The following is a 16000-nucleotide window of genomic DNA, read 5'->3' on the forward strand; positions in this document are numbered from 1 at the left end:
GCTGAGTTAATTGAGGAAGTTTTGGAGGCCGACACAAACTGCACACACTGGCTTGGTTGCCACTCCACCCATTCCACAGATGCAGTGTGGGTGTTGTCACAGGTGTCTAGGTGTGCCAGCCTCCCAAGCAACATTTCAAGGCAGAGACTCGGAAAGCAGACAATCAGGTAAGGTTTCTCAATATTCCCCGGTTAAAGAGATTTATTTATTTTTGTTTTGTAATGGTGTTGTGCTTGATTGTTAACAAGCTGGTTTTGTGGCTTTTTAGATGTGAAATGAAGGTCCAGAGTTAATGACCATCTCATATAGCATAGCATATTTGCAATGTTTTTCGATTCAGTATGTTATAATATGGACATTTGGGTTTGGCTGTTGTGCTAATACATGTTTGGGGCTTAATTGCGATATTTATCCTCATGTCTTAGATCTGATCATGTCATTCTTCAAGAAAATCTTTAAGAAAATCATCCACAACAAGTCTGACGATGACTCGGTGAGTGTTCAGGCCAGGTATCATTTGATCTGGTCTGTGTTCTCTTCCTGCACTCATGGTCACAATAATGGCGGTTACACTTTCCTTTTCTGATGTGCCTGGAATCTCTCGTTTGTGGCCAGTCTTGATCCCAATACAAGAGATTATGCTAAGCACACTAACAGTGAGTGTCTTTCTGTAGGACGGACACGAAGGAAAAGCTCCTGTGAAGCCGTATCATGGAACAATTACCCCACACCCTAACTTTAATCCCAGTGTGGACGCAGCAGCTCTGCGCAAGGCTATTGAGTCAAGAGGTAAGGTTACACATGACCAGAGAGAGAATTAGGAGCAATATGACCACAGAGTGAACTGGAAACTCTACGAAGCGTTATAGATCTGTCTTGTGTGACAGTTTGCATTGCCTCAGCACATACAGTTACAGTATGGGGACTCAGTGTGCACATACTGTACCTGACGTACCAAGTGTGGAGGATTGAGAGCGATTGATTAACAGACTTTGGTGTGGTCATATCCTCCTCTGATCAGTATTTGTCACGCATTGTCATCATCAATGTGTCATCACTCTCATGAGGTTTCAGCTGCATTCACTTTGCCATAATGCTAATACACTGTTCATCACGCAGATGTGGATGAGGCTACCATAATAGAGCTTCTGGTGAAGAGGAGCAACTCCCAGAGGCAGCAGATCAAAGCTGTGTACCAGCAGCAGACTGGAAAGGTGGGGAGCCATTATTATATTTTGATCTTCACCCTTTCTGCCAGTTGGATGACATCGAATCCCAATTTTTAACGTTTTTAAACTCCGGACATTTATAACATAGGACCCTGTTGTTCGAGGTCACTGTTGGTAGACAAAAAATACATGATACGTGCTACATAACTCAAGTTATTCTGCTAGTCCGGTTTTTGAGCCTTCTGTCCGGACAGAGAGAGTGGACAACGAGGGTAAATGTTAAAGTTAGTCATTTCCGAAGGGTGTGTCAGCAGCATGGAGTCCTGAGGGTTAAAAATGAAATAGGTCCGTGTGTCTGGTATCGAAATGCAACATCTAAGTCATGACATCAGAAAGTTGTGAGAATGGAGGGTAAAAAATGTAAGTATAGTATATATACTCTTTGATCCCGTGAGGGAAATTTGGTCTCTGCATTTATCCCAATCCGTGAATTAGTGAAACACACTCAGCAGCATACAGTGAGGTGAAGCACACACTAATCCCGGCACAGTGAGCTGCCTGCAACAACAGCGGCGCTCGGGAGCAGTGAGGGGTTAGGTGCCTTGCTCAAGGGCACTTCAGCCGTGCCTACTGGTCGGGGTTCGAACCGGCAACCCTCCAGTTTCAAGTCCGAAGCGCTAACCAGTAGGCCACGGCTGCCCTAAAAATGTAAGACAATGTAGAATGTTGATATCTACCCAAGTTTGATCAAAAAATACATAAATCCATTTTAACACAAAAATCCAGCAGGAATACACAATACAAAGCACTGGACTATGTTCAATTCTGTCCTGATGCAGTTCCTGCGGGAGTGATTGCTTTGGTTGATTCGATTGCAGGGTCTCCGCCTGTGGTACCGTACATGATGATGGTAACTATGATGCTTATCAAGACCAGTAGGCCTACCACCACAATGGCTATCCGACCTTGGAGTCCGATCTTGCACGTCTGATCCTCCTTTACGTACTTGTTTTTGATCTGTTCAGCTTTCTTCTCGAAGATTTGACCCTAGAAAACAGATTGGGTAATTGAGATATGGATGAGGACGCCTTCCATGGTGAGAATTAAGTAACTAAGAACTAAGTACTCGAAAGAAAGAAAGGATAACACACAAGTGAAGAGAAGGAACTTACAGCTTTGCAAAGTTCCTCAGCGTATCATCCAGTTCTGTTACCTTGTCCCCACGTTCGTCAATTTTTATGCAATTCTCCACCATCAGCTCTTTCACCTCCTCCACATTCTGTTGTAGTTTATCAGTCTACAGAGAACAGTAAAGTATTACTTAGTTTAACACGGTTCCAGCAAAACATTTTTGGTTCTGTGAAAGTTTGCAGAAGGATGTGGGAATGCTTGCTGTGAACATTCCCATAACGTAATTCATTAACGTTTTTTTTTTACGTTCTTGAAATATTGAAACTAGGAAACTGGACACGCGAGGACACTGGACACGCAAAGCCAATATGAATGCTTTTATGATGTCACAGTGTCAGTACATCTAGCTTTGTTCAACATCTTATTTTTTCTGCATACAATTTAGACAACTTTTCATAAGTGCTTACACATAGCGGACGTGTACACATTCATATGTAATATTTTGCCGGATATTCAACTAAAGCCCAAACTAAAAATAATAGGCTAATCAAGGCAACAAAATAAATCTTGCATTGCATTCTGGGAAGCAACTACAGCTAAATAGAGATTTTGCCGATTGGTCTCTTACAAAGTCAAAGTCAAAGTCAAAGTCAAAGTCAGCTTTATTGTCAATTTCTTCACATGTTCCAGACATACAAAGAGATCGAAATTACGTTTCTCACTATCCCACGGTGGAGACAAGACATATTTTACCAATTTTAAGTCCACAGACAAACATAACATTCAAGTAAACAAAAAAGTAAGTAAATAAGTAAATAAGAGGGCACATATAATGAAAAAATAAGAGCAGCAAAATTTGGTTGAAATTGTGCATAGACAGTCAATAAAATAAAATACTAGTGCAAAGTCAGGCCAATAAGAGGCTGAGGTAGTTCTGTTTGACCTAAGTAAGAAATAAAGTGGCATAGTGGTGCAAGTTATGTAAGAGCAGCAGAAGTGTTGTGTTTTCAGGACAACAGCAACAAGTTGCAAAGTGTACAAGTGTTACTATCTGGTCGTTAAGTCAGATGTCCCAAGCGGCTTCCAGGTCCTACCGATCTTTCATCCAAAAAGTTGACTAGCGCAACCAGTGTGTTTTCACAACCTGTAAACCTTTTATCACCTCCTTTGTAGTGGTCACTGAACTCTTAACAGAGTAATTAGTGTAGCTGTGCAGCCAAATTATATAATCAAGGGTGGAGTCCAGGCCTCCATGAAAAATAGGATTTTATGAGGTAGAGGTTTGTAGTAGAATGAAACCTATAGAGGACGTTCTAGGAATGTTCTGTAAGTTGTAGGCGTGGTGGAGCAGCGATAACGTCACCATCTGACAATTGGTCGACCCGGGTTCAATTGCCGCAGTGTTGCTTTGGATAAAAGTGTCCGCTACATATCAGTCAACTTTAACTTTTACTGTAAGTGAATACCTTCAGAGAACCTTTAGGGAACATTTCCTGAATATTATGTGTTTGTTGGGGCTGCCAAAAAAGTTCTGCAGATATTATGCTTATAGGCTATATTACTTACGTTGCTGCAAGAATAGAGTAGGGTTTGGTTCAGAGTGTTATTCACTTTCTATTTCAATGCTCAGGAATGATAGCCTGGTCTCCAGACTCACTACTTCATTTCACTTCGTGAACAGAGTCTGGCCTCTCGCCATTCACCTTATTCAGGTGGCAGACATTGTATAAACCAAAACGACGCTACAGGTAACACTGACTATATACTGTAATTAATGCATTTTTGCCACCTACTGGCGAATGCATAGAACACAACAATCCTATGGTTTGTGTACCCTGTAGCCTCGTTTTGGTTTACAATGGCCGCCGCCTAAATAGGGTGAATTGGAAAATGTTTCCAACTGTAGCAACAGTAAAATAACTATCGTAAGATTCAAAAACACTACTGTAGCTACTACAGTAAAATATAGTAGGTATACTATAGTTTATTTAACATAACTATAGTATACTACAGTAAAATAACTAAGGCTCAAAAACACTACAGTATTTACTATAGTAAAATATAGGGTTTGCTATAGTACATTTAAATACATTTATCTACAATTCCCCTATTAGATAGATAGATTGACAGATACTTTATTCATCCCAAGGGACATTTTTGGCATGCAGTAGCTTATACAACCATAACAAAACATATATACAGTATCTCGCATACATAAAAATCACTCACAGAAATGAAGAATTAAAGAGCATGTGAAGTGATTACAAAGGTCTGGTTTGCACTGAACATGTGATGCATTGACCATGATAAGGTGCAATAGTAGAGTGTGTGCAATGGTGGTAGTGCAAAAGTGAATGGTTTACAGTGACACAGTAAATCCATTTACAAGTTCGTTTACCATCAGATTGGCTTCGTAAAAATTGTGCCTAGTATAGCTTAATGAACACCCACACGTGAAAACAAAAGAATAAAGCAACTGCCATTGTCACTTTTAAAGTTCTTACCATCTTCTTGATTTTTAGCCCTCGGGTCCACAGATGAAAATCTGTAGACGTATTTAATAGAAACAACTTTCATCAAAGTAACTTTTTACCTTTCACAGGACTTTGAATATGCATTCGCTCCCAGAAATAAAAATGAAATGAGGCAATGCCCTCGAGACAAATGTTGTGCTTACTCGGTCTTGAAATTGAAAGCAAAAGCACTTCATCTCGACTCTGTTGGCCTATAGTGGGAGGAAATGGACCCCTAATTTTAGAGCAAAACCTCAAACTTGTTTTTACACTTGTTTGACATTTAAAAAAAATGTGCATATCATATCCTCAAAATATCCATAATTACAAATCAATTTACCTTGGATTATAATGTTGACTAGTGTCATTTGAAAATACATCCCATAAACTTGAATCTTGTAGGCCTACAATGCAAAGATTTTAAAGGGACACCAGGCAACGTTTTCGTGTTAATTAATCATCTTTGTAAGTCGGTATATGGTTAAATTACTCATTACGGGGTGAAAGTAATTGTGGTGAATAATTACTTAATATTAATCTTAGACTGGCAAACTTCAGGAAAAACTCCGGAATCAAGTTTATTCTGTTACAAGCAGAGAGGGTACAAAAAAATGGTCTATGATGTAGCCTAGGCCTGGAAGGCCTAGGTTGGCCTGTAGCCAATCTCTCTTTTCCGTTCTACATCCTTCTAGTCTTAGTCTAAGTCCAAGTCTAAATCTGACAAACATTGCAGTTTAGTTACTTTTGAATGCTTTAAACAAAGGAAGAATTTGGCGCCAAAACAAGCCCACTTGGTTGGTTCTCCACTTGGCATCAGACACACCTACTCACACCCACTTCACACCTATCTGAATAGCATGAGGAGAGATTACATTACATTACATTACATTACATTACATTTGGCTGACGCATTTTTAGCCAAAGCGACTAACAACATGGTAAACAGTTTAAGTTTTAGAGCAATTCTCAACAATATTAGGACAATTTAAAAAAAACATTAGAGTACAGTAAGAATAAGTGCATCAGTGAGTGCTGTTTTTAACAGTTACGTGTCAGTTTAAGACGTGTCAGTTGAGTGCTAGGATCAGCAAGACTTGTTGTAAGTGTTGCTATGAGAGGAGATGTTCTCTAAAGAGCTGGGTCTTCAGGAGTTTTTTGAAAATGGAGAGGGATGTCCCTGCCCTTGTAGGAACTGGCAGTGTGTTCCACCAGCGAGGAACAACAGATGAGAAAAGTTTGGATTGGCCTGAGCGTACCGGAGGTAGAGCTAGACGTCGTTCGTCTGAGGAGCGCAGTGGTCTGGAGGTAGCGTATGTCTGTATGAAGGCATTCAAGTAGGTGGGAGCAGAACCGGAGACTACTTTGTAGGCAAGCGTTAGAGCCTTGAATTTGAAAGAGATATCTTATATATCAGAAATATCACTTATACAATGTTCCAAACATTCTCACAATCAAATCATTACAATCCTTGTAATGAGACTATCACAATGATACCGAACATGAATACATTTACATTTCATGACACATGGATACATTATATCAAGGTAACATCCTTTGTCCTGTGTACCTGATAGCCCTTGAACCAGTACATTAGCGTTTCATTGGGGGAGGGGAGGGTGTCTTTGTTTTAAACCAAGAAGGGCCACATGGATAACGGAAACTAGTGATGGGCAAATGAAGCTTTGGTGAACCACTGAACCACAGGAGTGTGAACCTAGCGACACTAGCTGAAAAGCAAAAAGATGGCCGCCACACATACATTTTTCAACATAAAAGTCCTTAGCAAACCAATATTTTTGGTTACATATACTGGTTTGGGTAAGGACTTTTATGTTGAAAAATCTACATGTGGCAGCCATATTGGATTTTTTCATTAGTGTTGCTAGCTTCACACTGCTGTGGTTTAGTGGTTCACCAAAGCTTCATTTGCCCATCACTAACGGAAACTAGTCTAGAAATTAAATTATTATTAATTTTAACCGTAAAATTATTGCTATCAGGGGCGAATGAAGGCTCTCTCGCCCGCCCCTACTGCCTGTAGGAAGAATATCCCACTTGCAAGTTCGGTGTATCCTACCCGCCGACCGAAGCAGGATCAGTTTATAGCGGCAGGCTAACAAAACGCTAGAGATTGTTGCAAACGTGTGTATAATGGCAGAGCCAGCGAAGAAGCAGCGAAAACCCTTGACGATAGACGCAAAGAAAAGGAAAAGAGCTTCAGACCGAGCGAGGGGGAGTTTCGTAGAGAAAAAGCATCAAGCTTGCCTGGTGTCCCTTTAAGTTCTAAACGGTAGTCAATCAGTTGCTGGTGTGATCACAGAGCAATTCAGCAAGATGAGCAAGCTGCAATGCTAATATTTGAAAAACTAGATGTACCGCAGAGCGGTACAAAATATACAAAGTCCAGCACATTTTTTCCACAAAAATAAATCACGCTGAAAGGCCTATATGATTCTAACTGTCTTACTAAATTGCATTATCCACACTCAATTCTCACTGGTATCTGCTAGACAACAAGTACCAAAACATGATTAGTACATAGATTTCACATGTCAAATTGTATACAACCCCACCCCCATCTTGCCTGTTCATAATTCTGAGAAATTCTTGAATTGTGTGCATGTGTGCGTGTACACGTTTATGTTTATGTGTGTGGGTGTGTGTGTGTGTGTGTGTGTGCATGCTTGTGTGTTTGCATGCGTATGTGTGTTTGTGCATGTGCATGCATGCGTACATATGTCTACTGTGTGAGTATGTGTCATACGTATGATTACTGTGAATGTATGTGTGCGTGTGTATCTGTTTATGCACATGTGTGCACATGGAATGGGTTAACATGACCCCTGGAGGCAAACATACGGAAAAAAATGGTCATTCTAGGCCCTACGGTTCTCAAGATATTCACAGAAAACTGTGTCTGCCCTACCCTCCTTTCGGGGGGTCCAGTACAGTGGGGGGGCTACAGATCAAAACGAAAAACGATGGTTCCATGCTATCCATGTGGGGTTACATGCACACCAAGTTTCGTGTACCCTGGTCTTTCAGTGTCCCGGGAATCCTTGTTGGTGTACGGTCACTAAATGTACACATAAATTATTTTATTGTAAGGCCCCCCATGAACGAAAGTTCACAAAACTTGGCATGCATTCGGAGGGTGTGATAAGAATCCTACACTTTCAATTTTGTGCAGTTTTGACCATGTCAGCCAGAGATATTGTGATGAAAACACCTAATTTTTTGCTTTTTAATTTTTAACTAGGTGGCGCTATACATGAAATAAGTGGTAATGGGATGGGTTGACATGACCAACATACAAAAAAAAGGTGGACCTCCTAGGCCCTACGGTTCTCGAGATATTCACAGAAAACTGTCTCCGGCCACCTACAGGCCAGTTGGTGTATAGTAACATAAATTAAATTATTGTGTGGCCCCCCATTAACGGAATTCCACAAAACTTGGCGTGCATTCAGAGGGTGTCATAATGATCCTACACTTCCAATTTCGTGCAGTTTTGACTATGTTAGGTCACAGATACCTGCGATTACAACACCTCATTTATTCTTTTTTGTGTTTAACTAGGTGGCGCTATACATGAAATCAGTGGTTATGGAATGGGTTGACATGGCCCTTTGAGATCAACATACAAAAAAAAAAAGGTCCTCCTAAACCCTACGGTTCTCGAGATATTCACAGAAAACTGTGTCTGCCCTACCCTCCTTTCGGGGGGTGCAGTCCAGCGGGGGGGCTACAGATCAAAACGAAAAATGATGGTTCCATGCTATCCATATGGGGTTACATGCCCACCAAGTTTCGTGTACCCCGGTCTTTCAGTGTCCCGGGAATCCTTGACGGAAATTTGGACATGCGAAAAAGAAAAAAAAAGAAAAAGAAAAAAAAATCTGACTAAACCTATATGACCGCCGCTTCGCTGCGCGGCGGTCATAATAAAAACAATAAAAACCAATGGTCTTCATCTTTACTCGGTCTTGGCATATGTGGTCTCATATCACTATGCTGCATCACCTATATTATCTATTTAGCTCAATCGTAAACATTTCAATTTCAGTATTGTTAGTGCTGACTGTCAAGAATAATTCCAGAGAAGGTATTGCTGACAGCCAAGAAGAAGGCTTTTCACCTTCATTAAAAAAGATATGATCTTGCTAATGTGTGCATTAAATTCAGACTAAAACTGTTTGGAACAGGATTGTAACACAATTTATGTGTTTACATGCACTTCAGTAGGCTATCCCAGCTCCGCTTCAACCCTTTCGGTAGGTACTGTTCCATACACCTTATACTGGTTTCTTTTCCAAATGCACAATACTGTGCTCATAGAACTTTATTGTTAGTAACCGGCATTCTTCATCGTGTAGACAGGGATATTAATAATCAGGTTTCTCTGTGTTCATGTAAACACCGTATCCTGATCAAAATCGGGATAAGCCTCATAATTGGGATACTGAAGTGCATATATACGCAGTCACTATTTTTTATTTTATTTCTGTGATTAATTGTATTATTAATTGTATTACAGCCTCTGGAGGAAGCTATCAAGTCTGCATTACGGTCAGACTTTGAGGATGTCGTCTTGGCTTTACTTATGACTCCAGTCCAATATGATGCCTATGAACTGAAACATGCCATGAAGGTAAATGTCATCCATGGATGAACGTTGATATGTTTATCAGAGAAACTCATGTTTTCTTTCGTTTGGATTTGATTAAACATGTATGTAACATGTAACCTAAGTTATTAATTCTGTTTAATCATAGGGTTTTGGTACTTGTGAGTGTATCTTGATAGAAATCTTGGTGTCCAGGCCAAATGAAGAAGTCAGAGCGATTAAGAAGATCTTTAAAGATGGTATGTGCATCACAATTTATCTGTAAATTGATTATGTTTTCCTGTAAAGTGTTTGCTTGTAGTGTGCATGTTTTCTATGGTGTGTGTGTGTGTGTGTGTGTGTGTGTGTGTGTGTGTGTGTGTGTGTGTGTGTGTGTGTGTTCACGTGTGTCTTGTTATAGTCTATGATGAAAGTCTGGAGCAAGACATTAAGAATGACACAGGTGGAGATTTACAGGAAGCCTTGCTAGCCCTTTGCAAGGTGGGTGTCCATAACCATGTACTTATAGATAGCACATCAAAATACCAGATCCAATGCAGACAAGATGTCTGGATGTAACATCCATGTACGGACCTGTTTATTTCTGTAGGCTGACCGGTGTGAGGATACCGACATTGAGGACAGCATTGCCAAAAGTGATGCCAGGGTAATTGACCGTCAGTAGGGGGCGAAGACTGGGGCACTGTAACTTCTGTTTACCACATAGGAAAGGACAGTATAGTAAGAAGTATTTGTGTTTTATGTGATTTGCAGGCTCTGTATGAAGCAGGAGAGAATAAGAGAGGAACTGACACCTCTGTCTTCATTGATATTTTCACCTCCAGGAGTGGACCCCAGCTCTGCAAAAGTGAGATGTCTGAAAAACAGTCACATGTCATGGACCAGGCTGATATATTGTGAAAAATTTGGGAAACATTTAGTCTTTATTGTCGTTAAGTTATGGCTATGGTTACTTATCCAAAGTGACGTATAACATAATAACAATAAACTGTAAACAAATATACTAACATTATCAAAGTTTCAATTAAGTTGGTAATTGTTTTATGTGTGTTTAGTATTCAAGTACTACAGTCGGTATGGAGAGTCAACATTGGTTGAAGTAGTTGATGAGGAGCACATTGGAGACATTGATGACTGTCTCATGGCCTTGGGTAAGAATCATTGTAGTGTGTGTGTGTGTGTGTGTACGTACAGTATGTGTGTGTGTGTGTGTGTGTGTGTGTACGTGTGTTTGTCTGCATTCACATGACCATGCTCGTCCATCTAGTTGGGCAGGCTCCGCCCTCTCTGGAAAAATCTCCTCAGTTCCTAAATCAATAGTAACTTGTGTGTGTGTGTGTGTGTGTGTGTGTGTGTGTGTGTGTTCAATTCCATGCAGTGAAGTGTGCCTGGAACAAGCCGGCCTACTTTGCTGAGAAGCTTCATCTGGCAATGAAGGTAACAGTGATATCATAAAATACCTGTGGATTGTAGCATTGTTTCACAAATAAGCAATGAGACTAGGAAATAGATGTAATTGCAGTTAAAATACATTGTTGGTCTACACAGTGTCCATTGATATTTAGGACAGAAACAGTCCTGAGCTGTCCATATTATAGTAGAGTTAGGACTTCAGTTACAGTAACAGATGTAATGACTCTGTCTATAGGGCTTTGGGACCGATGAAGACACCCTGACTAGAATCATCGTGAGCCGTTCTGAGGTGGACCTGAAGAAGATCCTAATAGAGTACAAGAGGATGTTTGGCAGAAGTCTGCAACAGGACATTCTGGTGGGTATTTCACCAACACAATCTAAGGGAATTAAGCGTATTTTTATTTTCTTCATGAAGGAAACAGTTATGGTGAAGCTGAGCATTCTGATACAGAAAGCACCCCTGATCCAACCCGACACACTTAACATGCACTTACCATGCATTTCCCTTAGGGGCGGTGGTAATGTAGTGGTTAAGGAGCTGGGATAGCGTGCAGTAGCTTGCAAGTTGTGGGTTCAATTCCTGGCTTCCACTGTTGTGTACTTGAGCAGGGCACTTAACCCCACTTAACTCTGGGGACATTGTAATCCCTTGTAATATAGTTGACATATGTAAGTCACTTTGGACAACAGTATCTGCTAAATGATTTAATGTAAATTCCCTCTCTTTTACTCCCTTCTGCCTCCTTTTCCTTCCCTTATCTTATTCGACCACACTTTGACTAGTACTTCAATGTCTGCACTCTCATCCTCTGGTAGTAGTATTAATTATTACCTAAGGTCTCCTTTGCATTTTGCTTGAATGTTATCCCACATTCTAAAACTGATAGTTCCGGTCCTTGATTGTGATTGGCTGAATCACGTTCAATGCCGTTGCAAAATGCAGCATAAACATACACCTTGACCGCATTTGGTTCTATATCACTGCACTACCACAACTTGATAGAAAAGTTGGGAGTAGCTGCGTCTCGATGTTGATTGACAACTATTCTGATAGAGGAAATATATTTATTGGCGAAAGAATAATTATTTATGAATAAAGCATTACATTTCTTGTTGCTGTGCCTTTATTTTATGAAATCTTGTCAGATAAGTAGTAACCGTTTTAGAAAAGCAATAAGCCACTTGAGTCCGTAGGTTACACTGATTTTACAACAGCTCTGCTTGCGCATTGTGCCTAACAACACCCCTTAGCTGTTGTAAAATCATTGTAACCTACGGCCTCTCGGGGCTTATTGCTTAACTTTGTAAGTCACTTGGGACAACAGTGTCTACTCCATTAACAAAATGTAAATCCTGATTTAGTAAAGGTTACATTTACAAAGTCTTGTGAAAACCTGTAATCAAATCTGATCCCAACTCTTCTAGTAGACTTATAGTCCAGGGCCGTGCAGAGACCTTTTGAGGGGCAGGGGCTCACATTCAAAAAAGGGCACATGGAACAAGATTGTTAACAATATACAGCGGGGAAAATAAGTATTGAACGCGTCAATATTTTTTTCAGTAAGTATACTTCCAGTGAGGCTATTCGCATGAAATTTTCACCGGACATTAGTATTAATTTAGGTAATCCACACATATATAAAAATCCAAACATTAATGTCTAAAAGTAGAGTTATGAGTAAAAAAGTGGAATGGCACAGGGAAAAAGTATTGAATACGCTAAGAAAAAGCAGTACTCAAAGGCAAGAAATGGCACGGAACAAACTGGAATCTATAAGTAGTTAGAGAAATTATCCCTCCTATCTGTGCAAATTGATATAAGCTGGGTTAGTACATACTGGTGGGCTATAAAAAGGTTTTTTGTTACCAAGGTGTCAAACAAGAAACATTTCATAATGGGTAAAAGCAAAGAGCTCTCCCAAGACCTTTGCAACCTTATTGTTGCAAAACATATCAATGGAACTGGTTACAGATGCACATCAAAACTTCCGAAGCATCCAACAAGCAGTATTGGAGCCATTATCTGCAAGTGGAAGGAACATCACTGCATCATCACTGGCCATGCACAGGATTTCCTTGCAAGATTTCTGACCAGGAAGTCAGAAGGATAGTCAAAAGAGTAGCCCAAGAGCCAAGGACCACTCGGAGAAAGCTCCAGAAAGACTTGATACAGTTGTTACAGAGAAAATCATAGGTAATGCACTCCACCGCCATGGCCTCTATGCACGCTCATCCCGCATGACTCTATTGCTGAAGAAAAACATGTCAAAGCTCGTTGAAAGTTTGCTACACAACATTTGGACAATCCTATGAAATACTGAGAGAATGTATTCTGGTCAGGCGAGAGCAAAATTGAACTTTTTGGATGTCATATTACACACCATATTTGGAGGAGAAATGGCACTGTGCATCACCCTAAAAATACCCTACCAACAGTGAGGTTTGGAGGTGGTGGCATCATGGTATGGGCTGTTTTTCATCTCATGGTACTAGCAGACTTCATACAGTTGAAGGAATGATGAATTGAGTCATTTTGGTCTGGGAGAATCTTGACCATCCACCAGGATGATGAGGATGAGACATGGCTAGACCTTCCAGCAGGACAATGATCGATCCAAACCATTCAGCAAAGGAAACTCTCAATTGGTTTCAGAGAAAGAAAATCAAGGCCCTGACTTCAATCCAATTGAACAGTTTTGGAAGTTAACTAAAGATCGGGATTCACAAGAGGGACCCCTGGAATCTTCAATATTAAAGTACTATCTGTTGAAAAGAATGGACCAAAATCACACCAGAATACTGTAACTGGTTAGTTTTGTCATACAGGAAATGCCTTGAAGCTGTCATTACGAATAAAGGCTTTTCCACAAAGTATTTAAGAAATTTCAGCAGGCGTGTTCAATACTTTTTTCCTGTGTCATTCCACTTTTTTACACATAACTCTACCTATGGACTTTAATGTTTGGATTTTTTTATATGGGTGGATTATATGAGTTAATACTAATGTCTGGTGAAAATTTCATGCATGTAGCCTCATTGGAAGTATACTTACTGAAAAAAATGTTGATGTGTTCAATACTTATTTTCCCCGCTGTATGTCATCTTTATTTTAAATACTGAAATACCGGTACCCTTGTTTAAATAAAATGTTGAGGAGAGTTGAGCTTTGGAGAAGTACTTTTTTTTCTGCCTTCTTAACTTCATTCTAGGATGTCAGGAATGACACTAACATGTGTATGAGAACTTTTAGTTTCATACCCTGGTCATCATCCAAGCCTTAGAATTTTTCAATACAGAGGATACAGCAGATTAATCTCAATAGTGGAGTAACCGTGACAATTGCGTTAAAGGAGAAGTGTGTTGAAACATGATACCGAGTGTGAACGTATGTCTCATAGCTCATCTCGGCTTGTCCCCTGCACTCTGAAATCTGGCGCTAGTTAGTCGATGCTACCAACAGCTTTTTCAATGGGGGTGCCTCGGGCATCGGCCTAGCCATGCAAATAAATCACAGTTTTACACCATTTACGAGACTCAAAGTATCTCGACACTTCATTGGTAGACTTCCGAGGGCCCTGACATTTAAAACGAGACATTGAGAACTTTGAAAAAACACTGGTAGTTTATTTACAAGAGGATTTATACAGACAGTACCTTCAGGAAGTTTACCGTTCGCAGCCATCTTGAATATAGTCATGATAAGTCGAGCGACGAGTACGAATGAACAGGTATGATAAGGAATCAGATTCCAAAAATAATTCCATGGAAATGCATGGATTCCGGTTGCTTCTAGTAGCAGCAACTGGAATCCATGCATTTCCACGGAATTATTTTTGGCACCCATAGCCCCCCCCCCCCGCACGTGCATGTTGTAGTCATTCGTGGTGTCTAATGGGGTGTCATTTTCTTGCAGGAGGAGACTAAAGGCCATTTTGAGAAGATCCTTCTTGGTCTATGTGGAGATAACTAAACTTAACCCAGTTTTCCTAAACAGAGATGAATATGTTCCCTCTGTACGGTGTTGTATAGAAAATTAATTTGCTGCATTTTGATAAGCCTCTGTTGTGGCCAATGTGTTATCTGTGTGTTATTCAAATAAGTGAATAAATACTTTCAAATTAATTAGTTTTCTACTCATATTCTTTCTTCCTGCCTGAAATTTACCATAGTGACTAGTCTAAGATGGAGGATGTAGAGTTAGCATGGAATTTAAAAACACTTTTCTGTCCATAATTAATAAGCAAGCTCCTCTGAGAAGATTTAGGGCCTTATTTTATCGATCAGAGACACAAAGTTTAAAGACATTCAGTGTGTCCCACAAAATTGATAGATAGATAGATAGATAGATAGATAGATAGATAGATAGATAGTTAGATAGATAGATAGATACTTTATTGATCCCCAAGGGGAAATTCAAGAATTGAATTGAAGAATTGAATTCTATTTGTGGTGGTAGGTTTGCAAAATGATAGATAGATAGATAGATAGATAGATAGATAGATACTTTATTGATCCCCAGGGAATTAACTTGAATGCAACAGTTTTTAACAAATTAGTGCAGCACAGTTATGATTCTAACCAGATTTAAGCACAATTTAGTACAACCAGGAAAATCATTGTGTAGTGGTCAATGTTGATATTGTGGTAGGCCGCCATAAATAAGTAAATGTATGGGAAACACTGACATTTAAGGCATGTCCAGTCCACATTCCCTAATTTAACAGTGTTATTTTGTGATCACACGCCAGACGCATTGTTTAAATGGGTTGTTCTTATGTTTCTTAATCAGTCATGGGTGTGTTTGGGCATTACATCCTTTAAACCAATGACAATGAGAATGTCATTCCCTTTAAGAGCCAGCGAATGTCATTCCCTTTAAGAGCCAGCGCAACATCAAATAGTGCATTGGTATTTTGACAGTCAGCACATCTGAATGAATCTGCTTGCATGATTCCATTAATGCTTTACTAAAACTTGCGTGTAATTAGCAGAATATAGCCTACATGCATCTGCTCTCGCTGGTCCCATACAGTAGGCAATGACAAAACTCTACTCTCAGTTATTTACTTAACTATTGACTGACAAGGTATACAATCAAAAACATAGCCTGAAAAAAAGCCAAACTTGACCCAATAATGTTGGAA

General features: G+C 39.9%; 1 protein-coding gene across 1 annotated transcript; it reads left to right on the plus strand.

Annotated features, from left to right (window-relative positions):
• The first annotated feature begins 80 nt into the window (after window positions 1-80).
• Window positions 81-14978, plus strand: LOC143123138 (annexin A1-like). The gene is made up of 13 exons (XM_076284314.1): window positions 81-167; window positions 426-493; window positions 675-789; window positions 1120-1214; window positions 9351-9464; window positions 9589-9679; window positions 9841-9920; window positions 10030-10086; window positions 10194-10287; window positions 10496-10591; window positions 10819-10877; window positions 11089-11211; window positions 14770-14978. The coding sequence occupies exons 2-13, from the start codon at window positions 434-436 to the stop codon at window positions 14824-14826; spliced, it is 1041 nt and encodes a 346-aa protein (XP_076140429.1). The 5' UTR covers window positions 81-167; window positions 426-433; the 3' UTR covers window positions 14827-14978.
• The last annotated feature ends 1022 nt before the right edge of the window (window positions 14979-16000 follow it).

This window comes from Alosa pseudoharengus, unplaced genomic scaffold, assembly GCF_046254945.1.
Source record: "Alosa pseudoharengus isolate Yale_2024_CS ecotype anadromous, Long Island Sound unplaced genomic scaffold, YU_APseudo_1.1 YU_APseudo_1.1_scf_14, whole genome shotgun sequence".
Lineage (NCBI taxonomy): Eukaryota > Metazoa > Chordata > Actinopteri > Clupeiformes > Clupeidae > Alosa > Alosa pseudoharengus.

Excerpts from the sequence above, each read along its gene's own strand:
- LOC143123138 (XM_076284314.1), top strand. The coding sequence starts at position 434 with ATGTCATTCTTCAAGAAAATCTTTAAGAAAATCATCCACAACAAGTCT. Across the intron at positions 10,087-10,193 it reads TTGCCAAAAGTGATGCCAGG|GCTCTGTATGAAGCAGGAGA; the intron begins GTAATTGACCGT and ends TGTGATTTGCAG. Across the intron at positions 11,212-14,769 it reads GTCTGCAACAGGACATTCTG|GAGGAGACTAAAGGCCATTT; the intron begins GTGGGTATTTCA and ends ATTTTCTTGCAG.